A 23550-nucleotide genomic window follows, 5' to 3' on the forward strand; every position below is an offset into this window, starting at 1 on the left:
ACTTTTGGTCTTTCTTTCACAAGTACTATTCACCCTACTGATATTACCTTCCTGGATATTGCGCTACACATTGACTTACTCTCGGGAAAAATCCTGACTAAAACCTTTAAGAAACAGGTTGACTGTAGTTCCTTCTTAAATTATTCGAGCTGCCATTACCGTCCATGGATTATGAATATACCCAAGAGCCAATATTTGAGGCTCAAAAGAAATTGCTCGAATGAGGTAGACTATCTAATACAGAGTAATGAACTAACACAGTCTTTCTTAGAGCAAGGTTACCCCCAAGATGTCCTGGATAGAGCCCTTACTGAAACACAACAAAGAAATAGGGACGACTTATTAAAAATTAAAACATCAACTATTCTCCCCTCTTCAGAATTTAAAGATAACAAACTCTTCTTTATTTCAAAATTTAATAGTGCCTCGCATTCGGTAAGGAAAATTTTAAACAAAAATCTTCCCATACTTAAAATGGACAGAATTCTTGCAGATTCTTTAGAAAAGGAAATAAAGATCATTTTTGAGAAAACAAGAAACCTTCAAAATCTTCTGTCCCCCAGCCATTTCGTCAAATCAAATGATCCTTTGGGATCCAGCCACAACTCTTCGAAATCAGAAGCCAGTGCTCTGTTATCTATCCCTATTTCTGGACATGGGAAATCCAGAATAGGAAGTCAAAGATGTAATAGACCTAGATGTATGACGTGTAAGTTTGTTACTGAGAGTGATCAATTCTCTTCATTCAAAACTGGGAAGACTTTCGACATTTCGGGTCAAATCACCTGCCAAACGACTTTTGTAATATACTTAATTACCTGCATTTGCGGGATACAATACGTTGGCAGGACCATTAGACAACTCAGTACTAGGTTCTCAGAACATAGAAGACTAGTTTTAAATAAATCCATGAAACACAGTGTACCCCGACATGTCAATTCCCTACATGATGGGGATTGCAGAGTTTTATCCCTACAGGGAATAGAACATATCACTACAACCCCACGGGGTGGGGATAGATACAACTATCTCTGTAATAGAGAAGCCTTTTGGATTTGTAATCTGGAAACCCTGCATCCCATAGGCCTTAATGAGAATATTGAACTTAATGGCATTTAATCTTTCTCCCTCTATAGGCTCTAGTATGTATGTAGGGACAATTATGTATATACCTGTGTGCTGTAATGTGAAGTTGACATATATGTTTTTATATATGTGTGTCTGTTGATTTTGGCATCCACGCATATATTGGATATAGATGGACTGGTTATATACATTTCTGGGATTTATATAATTATGGGTTTAATTATGAACCATACCCTAGCTCAGCTCAACACTGAAGCTGAGATTTAGATTATGTTTATAAGTAATAATCTTCTGTTTGTCCTCAAAATTTGCCTCCCCTCCTTTTTCCCTTGCGAAGAAATAGCTTTGGTCAGAACCTGGGCTCTGTATAATTATACTAATGAAATATATGCATCTAATCTCTTTATAGAACACTATATTCTTTCTATCTATTCTTCTATAAAAATGATAATGCTAATAATATATATATAAAAAATACACAAAAAACTAAATAAATAAAAATTCTTAAAAATGTAAAAGACAGACTATGAGAATATGTTCCTTCGCTTCTGGATTCGAACCGGGAGCCTTGTGGTCGTGGTCCATGTCTCTATCCGCTGGGCTATTGCAGCCGGGAGAACTAATGCTGGTTCTTTATGTATACCAAATCCTCTGGGATGCCATACCCATATCTATGTTAATTGCCGCTCTTGGTATAAGAATGGTGAAATAATGTTGATCACTATATAATGAAAATATAAATAAAAATAAAAATATTTAAATAATTCTAATAATGATACACCGAATGTGGTTAAGTATCAAGGATATATTATGCTTGATGCTAAACTTATTATAATTTATACTGCAGGTGATCTAAATTCATTTATTCGAATTAGATCTTATTATGCATTGTATCTTTATATATACCATGTAAATTACGGGATCACCTATATCTATTTATTCGGCATTCTTTTTACCGATTGCGGCAATATAATGTGTTTGTTTTTTATATCTTATTATTATTTTTTATATATTTTTGTATCTGTATTATTACTTGTAATCTAAGTAGCCTATACACCTGATTAAAGATCAAAAACAAGTGAAGGACACATGTGCAAAGGACCTATCATAGTGTGAAAACCTAATTACAACTCTCAGGTGTGAAGAGAGAGACCTGATAGCTGATTGGCTGCTGTCCATTTAAATACACCCACACCTGCCAAAATGGGTATTCACACTTCCTGAAGAAACCGCCGGTGTTGTGGGCGGAGAAATGCGTAGAGGGTCACCGTACAAACTTGTCCACTGCTGGAGACTTTATGGACCTTCCGCTACTGATATTGAGCGATTGAGACGCTTTTTTCACCACCTCCATTAACCGGACACACCGCAATCACACTCCTCTTGCTGTGCTTGAAAAGCCCCGTTCTGCTGAGGTGTTATGCAGTAACCACGATTCTGCTGCTGGACAATCTGTTATAGCCGCTGACGGCTGCCGTGAGTCACCTCCGCTAATTGCTATAGACGGGAATCAGCATTACTACCACGGGTGAGAACGGTCCTGAATGTGAGGGGTGAGATATAGCAAACACTAAAACCTCACTGCCTATAAATTCTAGCAACAGTTTTTTAACCTGCCGAAACATTTTTTCATACGCCTTATCAGTACGGATGATACCAGCCTAACATACTGTGGACTTTTACATCAATTTGGCGTTTAGGCCGATCATAGCTAATTTACTGCCAATTGTGTATGTGATTATCGTATATGCAACTATATTTGCACTGTGTGTTTTTCCTTAATTCACTTTTATTATCTAGGTGGTTTTTCCACCATATCTATTAATAAATGATTTTTTATCTGTAAACAGCGCTCCTTTAATGGTTTGTATAGAACATTAATTGGTATATTCTTGTAATTGGCATCCAGGTGCCCTTTAGGAGCTGCTATCATATTTTATTAACTAATTGTTAATCAGGTGTGCTTTTTAAACTCTTGATAATCCTAGCGCCCGATATATAGGAATATATATTCCTTAGACTCCTAAAGTAAGCTACTAGTATCAAGAAGATAGAAAAAAAAAAAAAACACCACAGGTAGGTGGTATACAATTATGGATGGACGAGCGACTGCCGACACAGAGGTAGCTACAGCCGTGGACTACCGTACTGCGTCTGCTGCTAATATAGACTGGATGATAATGATATAAAAAATATATATATATCACTACTGCAGCCGGACAGGTATATATTATATAATGACGGACCTGCTGGACACTGTCAGCACTGCAGACTCCTAAAGTATATACTAATTAATGTTCTATACAAACCATTAAAGGAGCGCTGTTTACAGATAAAAAATCATTTATTAATAGATATGGTGGAAAAACCACCTAGATAATAAAAGTGAATTTAGGAAAAACACACAGTGCAAATATAGTTGCATATACGATAATCACATACACAATTGGCAGTAAATTAGCTATGATCGGCCTAAACGCCAAATTGATGTAAAAGTCCACAGTATGTTAGGCTGGTATCATCCGTACTGATAAGGCGTATGAAAAAATGTTTCAGCAGGTTAAAAAACTGTTGCTAGAATTTATAGGCAGTGAGGTTTTAGTGTTTGCTATATCTCACCCCTCACATTCAGGACCGTTCTCACCCGTGGTAGTAATGCTGATTCCCGTCTATAGCAATTAGCGGAGGTGACTCACGGCAGCCGTCAGCGGCTATAACAGATTGTCCAGCAGCAGAATCGTGGTTACTGCATAACACCTCAGCAGAACGGGGCTTTTCAAGCACAGCAAGAGGAGTGTGATTGCGGTGTGTCCGGTTAATGGAGGTGGTGAAAAAAGCGTCTCAATCGCTCAATATCAGTAGCGGAAGGTCCATAAAGTCTCCAGCAGTGGACAAGTTTGTACGGTGACCCTCTACGCGTTTCTCCGCCCACAACACCGGCGGTTTCTTCAGGAAGTGTGAATACCCATTTTGGCAGGTGTGGGTGTATTTAAATGGACAGCAGCCAATCAGCTATCAGGTCTCTCTCTTCACACCTGAGAGTTGTAATTAGGTTTTCACACTATGATAGGTCCTTTGCACATGTGTCCTTCACTCGTTTTTGATCTTTAATCAGGTGTATAGGCTACTTAAATTACAAGTATTAATACAGATACAAAAATATATAAAAAATAATAATAAGATATAAAAAACAAACACATTATATTGCCGCAATCGGTAAAAAGAATGCCGAATAAATAGATATAGGTGATCCCGTAATTTACATGGTATATATAAAGATACAATGCATAATAAGATCTAATTCGAATAAATGAATTTAGATCACCTGCAGTATAAATTATAATAAGTTTAGCATCAAGCATAATATATCCTTGATACTTAACCACATTCGGTGTATCATTATTAGAATTATTTAAATATTTTTATTTTTATTTATATTTTCATTATATAGTGATCAACATTATTTCACCATTCTTATACCAAGAGCGGCAATTAACATAGATATGGGTATGGCATCCCAGAGGATTTGGTATACATAAAGAACCAGCATTAGTTCTCCCGGCTGCAATAGCCCAGCGGATAGAGACATGGACAGCGACCACAAGGCTCCCGGTTCGAATCCAGAAGCGAAGGAATATATTCTCATAGTCTGTCTTTTACATTTTTAAGAATTTTTATTTATTTAGTTTTTTGTGTATTTTTTATATATATATATTATTAGCATTATCATTTTTATAGAAGAATAGATAGAAAGAATATAGTGTTCTATAAAGAGATTAGATGCATATATTTCATTAGTATAATTATACAGAGCCCAGGTTCTGACCAAAGCTATTTCTTCGCAAGGGAAAAAGGAGGGGAGGCAAATTTTGAGGACAAACAGAAGATTATTACTTATAAACATAATCTAAATCTCAGCTTCAGTGTTGAGCTGAGCTAGGGTATGGTTCATAATTAAACCCATAATTATATAAATCCCAGAAATGTATATAACCAGTCCATCTATATCCAATATATGCGTGGATGCCAAAATCAACAGACACACATATATAAAAACATATATGTCAACTTCACATTACAGCACACAGGTATATACATAATTGTCCCTACATACATACTAGAGCCTATAGAGGGAGAAAGATTAAATGCCATTAAGTTCAATATTCTCATTAAGGCCTATGGGATGCAGGGTTTCCAGATTACAAATCCAAAAGGCTTCTCTATTACAGAGATAGTTGTATCTATCCCCACCCCGTGGGGTTGTAGTGATATGTTCTATTCCCTGTAGGGATAAAACTCTGCAATCCCCATCATGTAGGGAATTGACATGTCGGGGTACACTGTGTTTCATGGATTTATTTAAAACTAGTCTTCTATGTTCTGAGAACCTAGTACTGAGTTGTCTAATGGTCCTGCCAACGTATTGTATCCCGCAAATGCAGGTAATTAAGTATATTACAAAAGTCGTTTGGCAGGTGATTTGACCCGAAATGTCGAAAGTCTTCCCAGTTTTGAATGAAGAGAATTGATCACTCTCAGTAACAAACTTACACGTCATACATCTAGGTCTATTACATCTTTGACTTCCTATTCTGGATTTCCCATGTCCAGAAATAGGGATAGATAACAGAGCACTGGCTTCTGATTTCGAAGAGTTGTGGCTGGATCCCAAAGGATCATTTGATTTGACGAAATGGCTGGGGGACAGAAGATTTTGAAGGTTTCTTGTTTTCTTAAAAATTATCTTTATTTCCTTTTCTAAAGAATCTGCAAGAATTCTGTCCATTTTAAGTATGGGAAGATTTTTGTTTAAAATTTTCCTTACCGAATGCGAGGCACTATTAAATTTTGAAATAAAGAAGAGTTTGTTATCTTTAAATTCTGAAGAGGGGAGAATAGTTGATGTTTTAATTTTTAATAAGTCGTCCCTATTTCTTTGTTGTGTTTCAGTAAGGGCTCTATCCAGGACATCTTGGGGGTAACCTTGCTCTAAGAAAGACTGTGTTAGTTCATTACTCTGTATTAGATAGTCTACCTCATTCGAGCAATTTCTTTTGAGCCTCAAATATTGGCTCTTGGGTATATTCATAATCCATGGACGGTAATGGCAGCTCGAATAATTTAAGAAGGAACTACAGTCAACCTGTTTCTTAAAGGTTTTAGTCAGGATTTTTCCCGAGAGTAAGTCAATGTGTAGCGCAATATCCAGGAAGGTAATATCAGTAGGGTGAATAGTACTTGTGAAAGAAAGACCAAAAGTGTTGGTATTTAAATAATCTATGAACTGAGTGACTGAGTGATAATCCCCATCCCAAATAATAAAAAGATCATCTATGTACCTGCCATAGAGCACCAGACTCGCCCCAAATGGGCCCCCCCAAATCATATGCTCTTCGAGGTGACCCATATATAGATTGGCAAAGCTAGGGGCGAATCTGGTGCCCATGGCGGTACCATGAATCTGTAAATAATAATCACCGTTAAACGTGAAATAGTTACGTGTAAGTATAAAGTGGATAGCTTTTAAAATAAAGTGGTTAAGATGATTAGAAATGGATAAATCAAGATCTAAATAGTGTTTAATGGTTATCAAACCATTATCGTGAGAAATGTTGGTGTAAAGAGATTCCACATCACAAGTGACAAGGAGAAAACATTTTTGCCACTTAATATCCTTAATAAGGTGTAGAAAGTGAGTGGAATCTCTAATGTGTGATCTATATATGGGTCACCTCGAAGAGCATATGATTTGGGGGGGCCCATTTGGGGCGAGTCTGGTGCTCTATGGCAGGTACATAGATGATCTTTTTATTATTTGGGATGGGGATTATCACTCAGTCACTCAGTTCATAGATTATTTAAATACCAACACTTTTGGTCTTTCTTTCACAAGTACTATTCACCCTACTGATATTACCTTCCTGGATATTGCGCTACACATTGACTTACTCTCGGGAAAAATCCTGACTAAAACCTTTAAGAAACAGGTTGACTGTAGTTCCTTCTTAAATTATTCGAGCTGCCATTACCGTCCATGGATTATGAATATACCCAAGAGCCAATATTTGAGGCTCAAAAGAAATTGCTCGAATGAGGTAGACTATCTAATACAGAGTAATGAACTAACACAGTCTTTCTTAGAGCAAGGTTACCCCCAAGATGTCCTGGATAGAGCCCTTACTGAAACACAACAAAGAAATAGGGACGACTTATTAAAAATTAAAACATCAACTATTCTCCCCTCTTCAGAATTTAAAGATAACAAACTCTTCTTTATTTCAAAATTTAATAGTGCCTCGCATTCGGTAAGGAAAATTTTAAACAAAAATCTTCCCATACTTAAAATGGACAGAATTCTTGCAGATTCTTTAGAAAAGGAAATAAAGATCATTTTTGAGAAAACAAGAAACCTTCAAAATCTTCTGTCCCCCAGCCATTTCGTCAAATCAAATGATCCTTTGGGATCCAGCCACAACTCTTCGAAATCAGAAGCCAGTGCTCTGTTATCTATCCCTATTTCTGGACATGGGAAATCCAGAATAGGAAGTCAAAGATGTAATAGACCTAGATGTATGACGTGTAAGTTTGTTACTGAGAGTGATCAATTCTCTTCATTCAAAACTGGGAAGACTTTCGACATTTCGGGTCAAATCACCTGCCAAACGACTTTTGTAATATACTTAATTACCTGCATTTGCGGGATACAATACGTTGGCAGGACCATTAGACAACTCAGTACTAGGTTCTCAGAACATAGAAGACTAGTTTTAAATAAATCCATGAAACACAGTGTACCCCGACATGTCAATTCCCTACATGATGGGGATTGCAGAGTTTTATCCCTACAGGGAATAGAACATATCACTACAACCCCACGGGGTGGGGATAGATACAACTATCTCTGTAATAGAGAAGCCTTTTGGATTTGTAATCTGGAAACCCTGCATCCCATAGGCCTTAATGAGAATATTGAACTTAATGGCATTTAATCTTTCTCCCTCTATAGGCTCTAGTATGTATGTAGGGACAATTATGTATATACCTGTGTGCTGTAATGTGAAGTTGACATATATGTTTTTATATATGTGTGTCTGTTGATTTTGGCATCCACGCATATATTGGATATAGATGGACTGGTTATATACATTTCTGGGATTTATATAATTATGGGTTTAATTATGAACCATACCCTAGCTCAGCTCAACACTGAAGCTGAGATTTAGATTATGTTTATAAGTAATAATCTTCTGTTTGTCCTCAAAATTTGCCTCCCCTCCTTTTTCCCTTGCGAAGAAATAGCTTTGGCCAGAACCTGGGCTCTGTATAATTATACTAATGAAATATATGCATCTAATCTCTTTATAGAACACTATATTCTTTCTATCTATTCTTCTATAAAAATGATAATGCTAATAATATATATATAAAAAATACACAAAAAACTAAATAAATAAAAATTCTTAAAAATGTAAAAGACAGACTATGAGAATATGTTCCTTCGCTTCTGGATTCGAACCGGGAGCCTTGTGGTCGTGGTCCATGTCTCTATCCGCTGGGCTATTGCAGCCGGGAGAACTAATGCTGGTTCTTTATGTATACCAAATCCTCTGGGATGCCATACCCATATCTATGTTAATTGCCGCTCTTGGTATAAGAATGGTGAAATAATGTTGATCACTATATAATGAAAATATAAATAAAAATAAAAATATTTAAATAATTCTAATAATGATACACCGAATGTGGTTAAGTATCAAGGATATATTATGCTTGATGCTAAACTTATTATAATTTATACTGCAGGTGATCTAAATTCATTTATTCGAATTAGATCTTATTATGCATTGTATCTTTATATATACCATGTAAATTACGGGATCACCTATATCTATTTATTCTGCATTCTTTTTACCGATTGCGGCAATATAATGTGTTTGTTTTTTATATCTTATTATTATTTTTTATATATTTTTGTATCTGTATTATTACTTGTAATCTAAGTAGCCTATACACCTGATTAAAGATCAAAAACAAGTGAAGGACACATGTGCAAAGGACCTATCATAGTGTGAAAACCTAATTACAACTCTCAGGTGTGAAGAGAGAGACCTGATAGCTGATTGGCTGCTGTCCATTTAAATACACCCACACCTGCCAAAATGGGTATTCACACTTCCTGAAGAAACCGCCGGTGTTGTGGGCGGAGAAATGCGTAGAGGGTCACCGTACAAACTTGTCCACTGCTGGAGACTTTATGGACCTTCCGCTACTGATATTGAGCGATTGAGACGCTTTTTTCACCACCTCCATTAACCGGACACACCGCAATCACACTCCTCTTGCTGTGCTTGAAAAGCCCCGTTCTGCTGAGGTGTTATGCAGTAACCACGATTCTGCTGCTGGACAATCTGTTATAGCCGCTGACGGCTGCCGTGAGTCACCTCCGCTAATTGCTATAGACGGGAATCAGCATTACTACCACGGGTGAGAACGGTCCTGAATGTGAGGGGTGAGATATAGCAAACACTAAAACCTCACTGCCTATAAATTCTAGCAACAGTTTTTTAACCTGCCGAAACATTTTTTCATACGCCTTATCAGTACGGATGATACCAGCCTAACATACTGTGGACTTTTACATCAATTTGGCGTTTAGGCCGATCATAGCTAATTTACTGCCAATTGTGTATGTGATTATCGTATATGCAACTATATTTGCACTGTGTGTTTTTCCTTAATTCACTTTTATTATCTAGGTGGTTTTTCCACCATATCTATTAATAAATGATTTTTTATCTGTAAACAGCGCTCCTTTAATGGTTTGTATAGAACATTAATTAGTATATTCTTGTAATTGGCATCCAGGTGCCCTTTAGGAGCTGCTATCATATTTTATTAACTAATTGTTAATCAGGTGTGCTTTTTAAACTCTTGATAATCCTAGCGCCCGATATATAGGAATATATATTCCTTAGACTCCTAAAGTAAGCTACTAGTATCAAGAAGATAGAAAAAAAAAAAAACACCACAGGTAGGTGGTATACAATTATGGATGGACGAGCGACTGCCGACACAGAGGTAGCTACAGCCGTGGACTACCGTACTGCGTCTGCTGCTAATATAGACTGGATGATAATGATATAAAAAATATATATATATCACTACTGCAGCCGGACAGGTATATATTATATAATGACGGACCTGCTGGACACTGTCAGCAGCACTGCAGACTCCTAAAGTAAGCTACTAGTAGTATCAAGAAGATAGAAGAAAAAAAAACACCACAGGTAGGTGGTATACAATTATGGATGGACGAGCGACTGCCGACACAGAGGTAGCTACAGCCGTGGACTACCGTACTGCGTCTGCTGCTAATATAGACTGGATGATAATGATATAAAATATATATATATATCACTACTGCAGCCGGACAGGTATATATTATAATGACGGACCTGCTGGACACTGTCAGCACTGCAGACTCCTAAAGTAAGCTACTAGTATCAAGAAGATAGAAGAAAAAAAAACACCACAGGTAGGTGGTATACAATTATGGATGGACGAGCGACTGCCGACACAGAGGTAGCTACAGCCGTGGACTACCGTACTGCGTCTGCTGCTAATATAGACTGGATGATAATGATATAAAAAATATATATATATCACTACTGCAGCCGGACAGGTATATATTATATAAATAATGACGGACCTGCTGGACGCTGTCAGCAGAATGCGTTTATAGAATAAAAACACCACACGACGAGTGTTTAACTTTTTCAGGCAGACAATCACAATATACTGGTGGTCAGACAGTGGTCACTGGTCAGTCACACTGGCAGTGGCACTCTGGCAGCAAAAGTGTGCACTGTTAAATAATATGTACTCCTGCTACTGCTCCCCAGTCTCCCCCACAATTAAGCTGTGTGAGCACTGGGCACTCAGCACAGTCAGATATACATAGATGATGCAGCACACTGAGGCTGAGCACAGATATGGTATACTGTTACTGTGTCACTGTGTATCATTTTTTTTCAGGCAGAGAACGGATTATATTAAATAATAATATAATAAAACTGCACTGGTGGTCACTGGTCAGTCACTAGTAAACTCTGCACTCTCTGAGTACTCCTAAGCTCCAGTAAATCAAGTGTCTCACTCTCACTCTCTCTCTTCTAATCTAAATGGAGAGGACGCCAGCCACGTCCTCTCCCTATGAATCTCAATGCACGTGTGAAAATGGCGGCGACGCGCGGCTCCTTATATAGAATCCGAGCCTCGCGAGAATCCGACAGCGGGATGATGACGTTCGGGCGCGCTCGGGTTAGCCGAGCAAGGCGGGAAGATCCGAGTCTGCCTCGGATCCGTGTAAAAAGGCTGAAGTTCGGGGGGGTTCGGATTCCGAGGAACCGAACCCGCTCATCACTACTGAAAACGTCCAGCTTCCGCCCAGAAACACCCACTTCCTGTCAATCACAATACGATCACTCGAGCGATGAAAAAACATCGCTCGAGCTTGTGTAAATCTCCAAAGTTTTGTGTTAAATTACTGAACACATGCGCGCTGCGTACCATGCGCATGAGCATTTTCCACCTAATCGCTCCATTGCAAAAAACGGCAACGAGCTAAAAACTCGGAATGACCACCCAGATCACTACCAGAAAAAAATGGTGGCAGGAGCATATTCTACTATGTAAATGCACCCCTAGCCAGGGGCATCACTGCCCCTGATTAGACCCGGTGCGGGCTGCCGTGAAACAGGGGTGTGGTCTTATGGGAGGGTTGTGGCTTACTGAAAGGGAGCGTGGCCTTACAGGCCGAACCTCCGTTTTTGATATTCCGGGTATTCGGGGGATACTGTTGGGGTGCTGTGGCTGCATTGCCAACTCCTACAAGGTGACAGGGGCCAGGTGCTGCACGTATTGTTTGGATCCGGTCTCTACATTGACAGTAACTAGGTTGTCACTATCTAGGTCGACCACTATTGGTCGACAGTAACTAGGTCAACAGGGTTTCTAGGTCGACAGGGTCTCTAGGTTGACATGTTCTAGGTCGACAGGTCAAAAGGTTGATATGAGTTTTTCATGATTTTTTTCCTTTTTTGAACCTTTTCATACTTAACGATCCACGTGGACTACAATTGGGAACGGTAACCTGTGCCAAGCGCAGCGGTAGTGGAGCGAGGCACCTTGGCCGAAGCATGGCGAGCGAAGCAAGCCATGTGAGGGGACACGGTTCTCTAATTGGGGTTCCCGGTCACTGGACGAAGAAAACGACACAAAAAAATAATTAAAAACTCATGTCGACCTTTTGACCTGTCGACCTAGAACATGTCGACCTAGAGACCCTGTCGATCTAGAAACCCTGTCGACTATGACACTGTCGACCTAGTTGCTATCTACTTTCCATACCACACCCGTATTGTTACTGTCGCTGAGCAGGAGTTGGCATTTTAGTGACACACCTCAGTAGGTGACACCTGGGTGCGGGCCACACCCCCCTCACCTGCCTTATGACGCCACTGCCCTACCTAAGGCACTAGAAAACTTGTAAACAAGGAGTGGCTTAAATTTACATTAACTTCTATAGTGACCCATTGAAAGCAGTCCTTAATTTCTATTTATCAATTATCCTCATCAAACTTGATGGAAATCAAGCAATATTACAAAGAATGATGAATGAAAATTATTGTGTCCAGATGGCCTATTCATTATCCTTAAAAGTAGATGAAAATATAAATGTTCACCTACATTTGTAAAAAATTACTTGCTCCATGCATTAAATAGGTAATGCTGGAGATTTCACAGAAATCTCCTGCTTACCTGTCATCCCAAAAGCAGAAATGTGGTTCCCGTACACTATTATGTAGATCTGCTTATTTCCCAATTCATCAAACTCGAAAATACATAATCTTGAAGTACACTGCTCAAAAAAATACAGGGAACACTAAAATAACACATCCTAGATCTGAATGAATGAAATATTCTTATTAAATACTTTGTTTACATAGTTGAATGTGCTGACAACAAAATCACACAAAAATTATCAATGGAAATCAAATTTATTAACCCATGGAGGTCTGGATTTGGAGTCACATTCAAAATTAAAGTGGAAAAACACACTACAGGCTGATCCAACTTTGATGTAATGTCCTTAAAACAAGTCAAAATGAGGCTCAGTAGTGTGTGTGGCCTCCACGTGCCTGTATGACCTCCCTACAACGCCTGGGCATGATCCTGATGCGGTGGCGGATGGTCTCCTGAGAGATCTCCTCCCATACCTGGACTAAAACATCCGCCAACTCCTGGACAGTCTGTGGTGCAACGTGGCGTTGGTGGATGGAGCGAGACATGATGTCCCAGATGTGCTCAATTGGATTCAGGTCTGGGGAATGGGCGGGCCAGTCCATCGCATCAATGCCTTCAACTTGCAGGAACTGCTGACACACTCCAGCCACATGAGGTCTAGCATTGTCTTGCATTAGGAGGAACCCAGGGCCAACCGCACCAGAATATGGTCTCACAAGGGGTCTGAGGATCTCATATCGGTACCTAATGGCAGTCAGGCTACCTCTGGCGAGCACATGGAGGGCTGTGCGGCCCCCCCAAAAAATGCCACCCCACACCATTACTGACCCACTGCCAAACCGGTCATGCTGGAGGATGTTGCAGGCAGCAGAACGTTCTCCTTAGCGTCTCCAGACTCTGTCACGTCTGTCACATGTGCTCAGTGAGAACCTGCTTTCATCTGTGAAGAGCACAGGGCACCAGTGGCGAATTTGCCAATCTTGGTGTTCTCTGGCAAATGCCAAACATCCTGCACGATGTTGGTCTGTAAGCACAACCCCCACCTGTGGACGTCGGGCCCTCATACCACCCTCATGGAGTCTGTTTCTGATCGTTTGAGTAGACACATGCACATTTGTGGCTTGCTGGAGGTCATTTTGCAATGCTCTGGCAGTGCTCCTCCTGTTCCTCCTTGCACAAAGGCGGAGGTAGCGGTCCTGCTGCTGGGTCCTGCTGCCTGTCTCTTGGTAGCGCCTTCATGCTCTGGACAGTACGCTGACAGACACAGCAAACCTTCTTGCCACAGCTCGCATTGATGTGCCGTCCTCGATGTGCTGCACTACCTGAGCCACTTGTGTGGGTTGTAGACTCCGTCTCATGCTACCACTAGAGTGAAAGCACCGCCAGCTTTCAAAAGTGACCAAAATATCAGCCAGAAAGCATAGGAGCTGAGAAGTGGTCTGTGGTCACCACCTGCAGAACAACTCCTTTATTGGGGGTGTCTTGCTAATGTCCTATAATTTCCACCTGTTGTCTATTCCATTTGCACAACAGCATGTGAAATTGATTGTCAATCAGTGTTCCTTCTAAGTGGACAGTTTGATTTCACAGAAGTGTGATTGACTTGGAGTTACATTATGTTGTTTAAGTGTTCCCTTTATTTTTTTTGAGCAGTGTATATAACTGCAAGAACGGGTGCCATTTTCAGATGGCATCTATTCTTAATGCCTTGCTCGTTCCTATCAGAAGAAGTCCCTGGGTTGTGAAGGAGGATCCATTTGGATTCCTCCTCCTCTGTTTGGTTCCCTTCTCCAAACATCGAGCTCTTTAGTGTGCATGTGTGAACTAAAGTTCATGTATGCACACTAGCACTGCTGAGTCTGACTGGAGAAGTAGCAGTGATAGGGATTGCAGGGACAGCTGTCTCCGTACTGGAGCAATGTTGAATTGCTCCAGTGTTTTATTATCCACCACAACTTTGCGGTTTATTTACTAAGCCTTGGACAGAGATAAGGTGGATGGAGTTAAAGCACAAGCCACTCCTTTCTGTCATTTTTTTAAACATAGCCTGTAACATGGCAGTTAGGACCGGATTAGCTGGTACTCATTCCACTTTATCTCTGTTCAAGGCTTAGTAAATAGTCCCTCTTATTACAAGTGTCGCACTGTGGCATGAAGGGTACATCGGGGGAATGTATTTGAAGGGGCCCACGTTTAGGGATGTGGCCAATCTCCAGAGGTTTGGCAAGCCATTAGTGAGTGCATGATCTGGGCCCCTTGATAAATATATACAATTATACAGTAAATATTTCTAGGGCATACATCATAATGTACCAGATCAATAACAGCAATGCACTGTAGAGAATACACCATACTGTTGTGCAGTAAAATGTTAACATATGAATAATGTATAATTCAAGTGCACGGTGTGGAACCTGATCCCTAGAGGAGGTGATGGGCCTCCAGGCAGTGGGGCCCGCCGGGGGGTTCCCCCTGTAACCCGGTGGGCCAGTCCAACCCTGTTTATTACTAATGAACTATCACTAGAAAACTACAAAATGTTTAAGACAAATTCTATACACACAAAATTCACAAAACTGCATATATTCACATAATCCTAACATAACATGCATTCTGATAGCACTCTTCAAATATCCATTTAAGCAATGAAGGGTTCTTTAACCCAACTACCAATGTCCAGAACACTATGTAATTTGATGAATACTCTGTAAATGATGTGAATGCTGGTAATGCGGGTCACGTCTAAGCCTTTGTGTGCATGTTGGAGCCATCAAAGTGTAAACACAACTAGCTGTCAGAGAGCAACATTGCAGCGCTGATCTGTATATAATTGTACCCCAAAAAATGTTTGTTCCACAACAATGAATGCTTGGGGACACCTATATGGTTTTATTTCCCCAATGTACTATACTCAATAACAGCTCTCACATCAGTGGGATTATGGACCCTATTTAGGTTGGTTTGCAGATTCTGCTAAAAAAGCAGAATCAACTGTTTCTATCGCATGCTGGGGGCCGATTAGATTCCGTTCGCAGCAACTGTGGATGCCTCTTTCCTTTGCAACCTGGCTGTGAAGGCAGGCACACCGCTTCCATGTTCTTTGTAAAAACGGCTACATGTTACGTCACGCTGCCGCCACAAAAATTATCCGACTCCACCCCTGTTTTCGCTGCCATGTCCCCCGCAACGCCGCCCCCCCCTATGTCTGCCACTGTCAATCAAAGTGCTATTACATCCTTCTGGGATGCAACCGCACTTTGACTGCGCGCACACACACACGGTGCGGCCGCGGCACATGCAAAGAATTACAAAAATCAATCCATTGCAATTTTTTTATTGTGCGCTGCAAGCTGAATGAGGGCCTAAGCGCGTGGAACCACAAGTTCCATCCAGTTTGCTTGTTGCAGTATCTCCCTCTTCTCTTTTATCTGCTCCACCCTGTTCAGTGGTGTAACCCAGATCTCCTCTATCATCAGCCCCACCTGGCATCCCTCCAACTGCTCTTTTGTTTGTTTGTTTGTTTGTTTGTTTGTTTGTTTTAAATCAACTTTGTTTGAAATGGCAATGGCCACAAAATGGTTGTCATCAGAAGTGCCTGTAAAGTAATTAAAACAATCAGTGTACATTTGTATAATTGTCTGGTATCATTTGAAATTAAGAAAAATCTTTAGAGTTGTCCTGTTTATTTATATACTTGACATTACAACATTTTGTGTTGATCTGTGGTAAAGACTCCTGTAACAAACACACTCTGTTTCCATAATATAAGAAAAGAAAATGAAAAATTTCACAGGGTGTAAATACTCTTTACCTAAGTCACAACATCATAAAACTAGATAAATGTTTGTTTTATTTAAACAAAATCTCCAGGGACATCCAAAGTTTTGCTACACATATCTGAATTATTATTTTTTTATATAGTCAATTCAATGCAATAAAAGTAACTTATAAAATGTTTTAGGGGTGTATTTATCAAAGCTTGGAGAGAGATAAAATTGTGAGTGATAAAGTACCAATCAATCAGCTCAAATGTAGGGCAGAAGTTGAATGGCTGGTACTTTATCTCTCACAATTTTATTACTATTAGAGCTTTCATAAATGCCCCCCTTATCGTGCCCATACAGTTGTGCGATGCCCCGCAACGTGATACTGAGGGGCATCGCACCAGCAGTTCAGGTGCCATGAAATCGCACCTGAACTGCCAAAGCAATTACCATGCGATCGCATGGTAATCACGTGATGGGCACGTCACTGCAGAGTGGGATTGGCCTCTGGCCGCTTCCGGCGGGTGCCCATTGCGCATCGCGGTGCGATATATAGCATGTGTTTTTAAAAACACATGCAATCGCACTGCAATGCGATAACTATTAAGTGCAGCACATACTATCATGAGACGTGATAATCAAGCAGCGTGCCCGGGCATTGCCTCGCATGGTACCTTAAATGTGCACGCAATCCTTTAGATTTCTCTCACAGATGCGGTCGAAATCGAAGGATTGTAATTATGCCATATCTCACAAGTGTATGGGCTACATAAGTCTACTTTTCTTCAATATTTTATAAAAAGAGATAATACTACAATTATATTAAGACACATATTAGAGCCAACAAAACTGTACATTTTGTAATCTTACCTGGTAATGAAGAATTCATGCAGTTCCAAATTTCTGTCTACAAATAAGCCATAATTTAATATTAATATTTTTGAAGCATGAATAAGCAGCTGCATATATAGTATCTTTTACATTGTTTAAAATGCACCACTAATTCCATAATTCTTCATTAACAACTGTATAATTTATCTGACTGAAGAAAGATCAGACCTGTATCTAATTTAACATTACATAGTGGGGAAAATGTAACAGATCACAAAAATAACTTCATTACTTTGAAAAAAGAGAATTAAAAATGGCTTTATCTAGGTGCGGTTAGGGTAGTTTGACCAAGCAGCTGCTAAAAGAGGGAGTCAGTCACAGAAAACACAACAGTAAAATGGAAATAGCAGTGCTCTCAGTGGATATGTAACTATATATATACATATATATATATATATATATATATATACACATATATAGTAGATCAAAAAGAAATTCCCTTTTGGCCGTGCTAATAACGTCAAAACCAAGCTGCACCTTTTTAGGTAGTCCCCTGATAGTGGAGGTCAAATAGATAATAAACAAAAAATAATAATAATAAATATATATATATATATATATATATACCTCAGGTGCGCTAATACATTCTTAATAGGTAGTATACCTTTTTGCAAATGGTCACTGAATGTTGCGCCAGATAATTAAATATTCAGGAAACTGATATCATAATTTTATAACACATGATACATATAGTTGATATTAGTTCATAGTTGGCAACAATTCGACCTGTTCAATTTTGAAGGATAATAATAATAATAATAATTTTATTTATATAGCGCTCTTTCTCCAACAGGACTCAAGTCGCTTTACAGATATCAAAAACAATGCACATGATACAGAGGATTTGAGTAATACAACAATAGATAAGCCACACAGACATAAAAGAAAACCTTAAGCACATAGTAAGCATAATACAGGACAGGTGCAGGCATTTTGGGTAATATCTTACAAGGGTTGTGTATTCCACCCTCACAAGGTACCAAGTGCGGCAGCCATCTTGGGCGCTCAGTGTAGGATTACCCAGGGTGGAATAGTCTACCCCTAGAAGAGATGACACAAAATGAAGGATGCGATGTTAGGATAGCACCTCACCCTTACGAGTGTGAGCTCTTTAGGTGAAGATCCTTTTTAAAAGGTACAGGCAATTACAAAAATGATCCAAGAACGACCCATGTCCAACATTTATGCTACCTGATCCTCCAAAGTATATGTTCCTACTCACTTGCTCCACTCTCTGAAAAAAACTGGATTGGCATACATTTGCTTTATTTATTATCCATGTGGACTAAGATTAACAATAGTAACCTGTGGTGAGTGCAGCGGTAGTGGAGCGTGCCACCTTGCCCAAATTGTCACTAGCGAATCGAGCCTGCCATGGTCCTACTGATGGTGGTCACAGAACATAAAATATGCAAGTTGTGGCAAAAAAAATCCTAAAAAATATGTGTCGACCTTTTGACCTTGTCAACCTTTTGTAACTGTCAATCTTAACCACTGTCGACCTTTTGTACCTGTCGACCTACTGACTGTCTGTCTAGACAGTGTAGCTTTTTATACCACATCCCAGTATAACAAAGGTAATATACTGGTTGGTTAATGGGCTCCAAACTAAAATTAACCCTAGTGTGTAAGTGTGTGCGTGTCCATGTGGTAGGGAATATAGACTGTAAACTCCACTGGGGCAGGGACTGATGTGAATGGCCAAATATTCTCTGTAAAGCGCTGCGGAATATGTGTGCACTATATAAATAACTGATAATAAATATTCTCTTTTAAAAGCAAAGCAACATAAAAGGTAACATGTCTCTTGTACTTTTTAAGAGAAAATAGCAGAAAATAAGTGACATGAAAAAGTATAAATCTACTTCTTATAAGCTGGAAAAAAGTGTGTTTGGGAAAATTAACACTATTTTCAACAGGTTAGCTGATGAACACAAGCTTACTTACTTATGGCTCAAGCTTAATTATTCAGTGGATAAAAACCTCAAGGGCTCCTAAAGTGTGCGTGTGGAAGGAGGTCCCAGAGCTATTCATTTGTCTGCATCGCACCCTACACTTAGGGCCTAATTCAGACCTGATTGCAGCAGCAACATTTTTCTCTAATGGGCAAAACCATGGGGGTCATTCCGAGTTGTTCGCTCGCAAGCTGCTTTTAGCAGCTTTGCACACGCTAAGCCGCCGCCTACTGGGAGTGAATCTTAGCTTATCAAAATTGCGAACGAAAGATTTGCAATATTGCGAAAATACATCTCTGTACAGTTTCTGAGTAGCTCAAGACTTACTCTGCCAGTGCGTTCAGTTCAGTGCTTGTCGTTCCTGGTTTGACGTCACAAACACACCCAGCGTTCGCCCAGACACTCCTCCGTTTCTCCAGCCACTCCCGCGTTTTTCCCAGAAACGGTAGCGTTTTTTCACACACTCCCATAAAACGGCCAGTTTCCGCCCAGAAACACCCACTTCCTGTCAATCACACAACGATCACCAGAATGAAGAAAAAACCTCGTAATGCCGTGAGTAAATTTCCTAACTGCATAGCAAATTTACTTGGCGCAGTCGCAGTGCGAACATTGCGCATGCGCAATAAGCGGAAAATCGCTGCAATGCGAAGAAATTTACAGAGCGAACAACTCGGAATGACCCCCCATGTGCACTGCAGGTGAGTCAGATATAACATGTGCAGAGAGAGTTAGATTTGGGTGGGGTGTGTGCAAACTGAAATCTAGATTGCAGTGTAAAAATAAAGCAGCCAGTATTTACCCTGCACAGAGACAATATAATCCACCCAAATCTAACTCTCTCTGCACATGTTACATCTGCCCCACCTGCAGTGCATATGGTTTTGCCCATTAGAGAAATATTTTGCTGCTGCAGTCAGGTCTGAATTCGGCCCTTAGTCGGGAGATGCCAGTTAACGCACCTTAAGCCGCGTATTTTAGTCGCAGAAGCCAGAATTCTCCAACTTAAATGCCGGCTGTTTGCACACGTCCTAAGGCAATTAACAGCATCACGGCACTAGTTTGGTCGAGTATACTTATTTGGTGGCTCAAGCTCAATTCAACAACAGTCCCAGGTCAGGGTTACAATCAAGCTGGAATCTATTTGAACACCTGAACATTTGTTTCTGAAACTCTATATGGACTTCTTTATAATCCATTGTATTTGAAGTCACAGCGCCCTCCAGTTTCTCTAGTTTCCCTGTTAGGTGTTGCTTCTAAAGAAAGCATGTCCAAACTGCGGCCCTCCAGCTGTTGAGCAACTACAAATCCCAGCATGCCCTGACACAGCTTTAGCATTCACTGACAGCAAAAACTGTGTCAGGGCATGCTGGGATATGCAGTTTCACAACATCTGGAGGGCCGCAGTTTGGACATGCCTGTTCTAAAGCATATGAGAAAGTTTTTTTGTATGTATGTGTGTGTATATATATATATATATATATATATATATGTATATATATATATACACACACACACACACACACACACACACACACACACACACACACACACACACTACTGTGCAAAAGTTTTAGGCAGGTGTGAAAAAATGCTGCAAAGAAAGGATGCTTTCAAAAATAGAAGTGTTAATAGTTTCTTTTTATCAATTAACAAAATTTAGAGTGAATGAAGAGTAGGGAAATCTAAATGAAATTGACATTTGCCTTCAAAACGGTATCAATTCTTTACTTGCATACAGTTTTTGAAGAAACTCGGCAGGGAGGTTGTTCCAACCATCTTAGAGAACTAACCACAGATCTTCTGTGAATGTAGGCTTGCTCAAATCCTTCTGTTTCTACATGTTATCCCAGACAGACTCAATGGGGTATATTTACTAAGATTCGTAATTTCCGAAAATAGGTCAAAGTTCAATCACGAATGACATCGACAGTGTAAAACTGCAACTTTTTGAATTGATTACGATGGATTTACTAAGCTGTCGTATTCGTATTTTTCTTTGCTTCCGATGTCGATGTAATTCGTTTTTTTTTACCTATTTTTACGGCAGTGATTAGCAAAACACTGCCGTTTTTTTTTACAATCAATCTCGGCCGGATCTGTGTGATCCGTGCTGGGGTTCTTATTTTTTTTAAATTTAATTAAACAATGTAAAATCACAAAAAAAAATGCGTGGGGTCCCCCCTCCTAAGCATAACCAGCCTCGGGCTCTTTGAGCCGATCCTGGTTGCAGAAATATGGGGGAAAAAATGACAGGGGTTCCCCCATATTTAAGCAACCAGCATCGGGCTCTGCGCCTGGTCCTGGTCCCAAAAATACGGGGGACAAAAAGAGTAGGGGTCCCCCGTATTTTTAAAACCAGCACCGGGCTCCACTAGCTGGACAGATAATGCCACAGCCGGGGGTCACTTTTATACAGCGCCCTGCGGCCGTGGCATCAAAAATCCAACTAGTCACCCCTGGCCGGGGTACCCTGGGGGAGTGGGGACCCCTTCAATCAAGGGGTCCCCCCCCCCCCCAGCCACCCAAGGGCCAGGGGTGAAGCCCGAGGCTGTCCCCCCCCATCCAATGGGCTGCGGATGGGAGGGCTGATAGCCTTTGTTGTAAAATAAAAGATATTGTTTTTAGTAGCAGTACTACAAGTCCCAGCAAGCCTCCCCCGCATGCTGGTACTTGGAGAACCACAAGTACCAGCATGCGGCAGAAAAACGGGCCCGCTGGTACCTGTAGTACTACCACTAAAAAAATACCCAAAAAAAGACAAGACACACACAACGTGAAAGTATAATTTTATTACATACATACACACATACATACATACTTACCTATGGCCCCACGCAGGTCGGTCCTCTTGTCCAGTAGAATCCAAGGGGTACCTGTTGAATAAATTATACTCACGAGATCCAGGGGTCCAGGCTCCTCGGCAAATCCAGGGTTAATCCACGTACTTGTTAAAAATAAAAAAACGGTGTCCCGACCACGAACTGAAAGGGGCCCCATGTTTGCACATGGGTCACCTTCCCACGAATGCCAGAAACCCACTTTGACTTCTGTCTAAGTGGGTTTCTTCAGCCAATCAGGGAGCACCACGTTGTAGCACTCTCCTGATCAGCTGTGTGCTCCTGTCTTCACTGACAGGCAGCACACGGCAGTGTTACAATGTAGCGCCTATGCGCTACATTGTAACCAATGATGGGAACTTTCTGCTCAGCGGTGACGTCACTTTAGGTCAACCGCAGGGCAGAAAGTTCCCATCATTGGTTACAATGTAGCGCATAGGCGCTACATTGTAACACTGCCGTGTGCTGCCTGTCAGTGAGGACAGGAGCACACAGCTGATCAGGAGAGTGCTACAACGTGGCACTCCCTGATTGGCTGAAGAAACCCACTTAGACAGAAGTCAAAGTGGGTTTCTGGCATTCGTGGGAAGGTGACCCATGTGCAAACATGGGTCCCCTTTCAGTTCGTGGTCGGGACACCGTTTTTTTTTATTTATTCAAGTACGTGGATTAACCCTGGATTTGCCGAGGAGCCTGGACCCATGGATCTGGTGAGTAGAATTTCTTCAACAGGTACCCTTGGATTCTACTGGAGAAGAGGACCGACCTGCGTGAGAACATAAGGTAAGTATGTATGTATGTGTGTATGTATGTAATAAAATTATACTTTCACGGTGTGTGTGTCTTGTGTTTTTTTGGGTATTTTTTTAGTGGTAGTACTACAGGTACCAGCGGGCCCGTTTTTCCGCCGCATGCTGGTACTTGTGGTTCTCCAAGTACCAGCATGCGGGGGAGGCTTGCTGGGACTTGTAGTACTGCTACTAAAAACAATATCTTTTCATTATCACAAATGGCTATCAGCCTCCCCATCCGCAGCCCATTGGATGGGGGGGGACAGCCTCGGGCTTCACCCCTGGCCCTTGGGTGGCTGGGGGGGGGGGACCCCTTGATTGAAGTGGTTCCCACTCCCCCAGGGTACCCCGGCCAGGGGTGACTAGTTGGATTTTTGATGCCACGGCCGCAGGGCGCTGTATAAAAGTGACCCCCGGC

At 40.6% G+C, this 23550-nt stretch overlaps 1 protein-coding gene across 1 annotated transcript in view; it reads right to left on the reverse strand.

Moving 5' to 3' along the window:
* The window catches only part of RECK (reversion inducing cysteine rich protein with kazal motifs), a 424990-nt gene that overhangs the window by 288079 nt on the left and 113361 nt on the right, over window positions 1-23550 (reverse strand). Inside the window, exon 4 of the mRNA XM_063922771.1 lies at window positions 17526-17562. Within this exon, the coding sequence (XP_063778841.1) occupies window positions 17526-17562 (37 nt within the window). The remainder of the gene's footprint in view (window positions 1-17525; window positions 17563-23550) is intronic.

This window comes from Pseudophryne corroboree, chromosome 5 (genome assembly GCF_028390025.1).
Source record: "Pseudophryne corroboree isolate aPseCor3 chromosome 5, aPseCor3.hap2, whole genome shotgun sequence".
NCBI lineage: Eukaryota > Metazoa > Chordata > Amphibia > Anura > Myobatrachidae > Pseudophryne > Pseudophryne corroboree.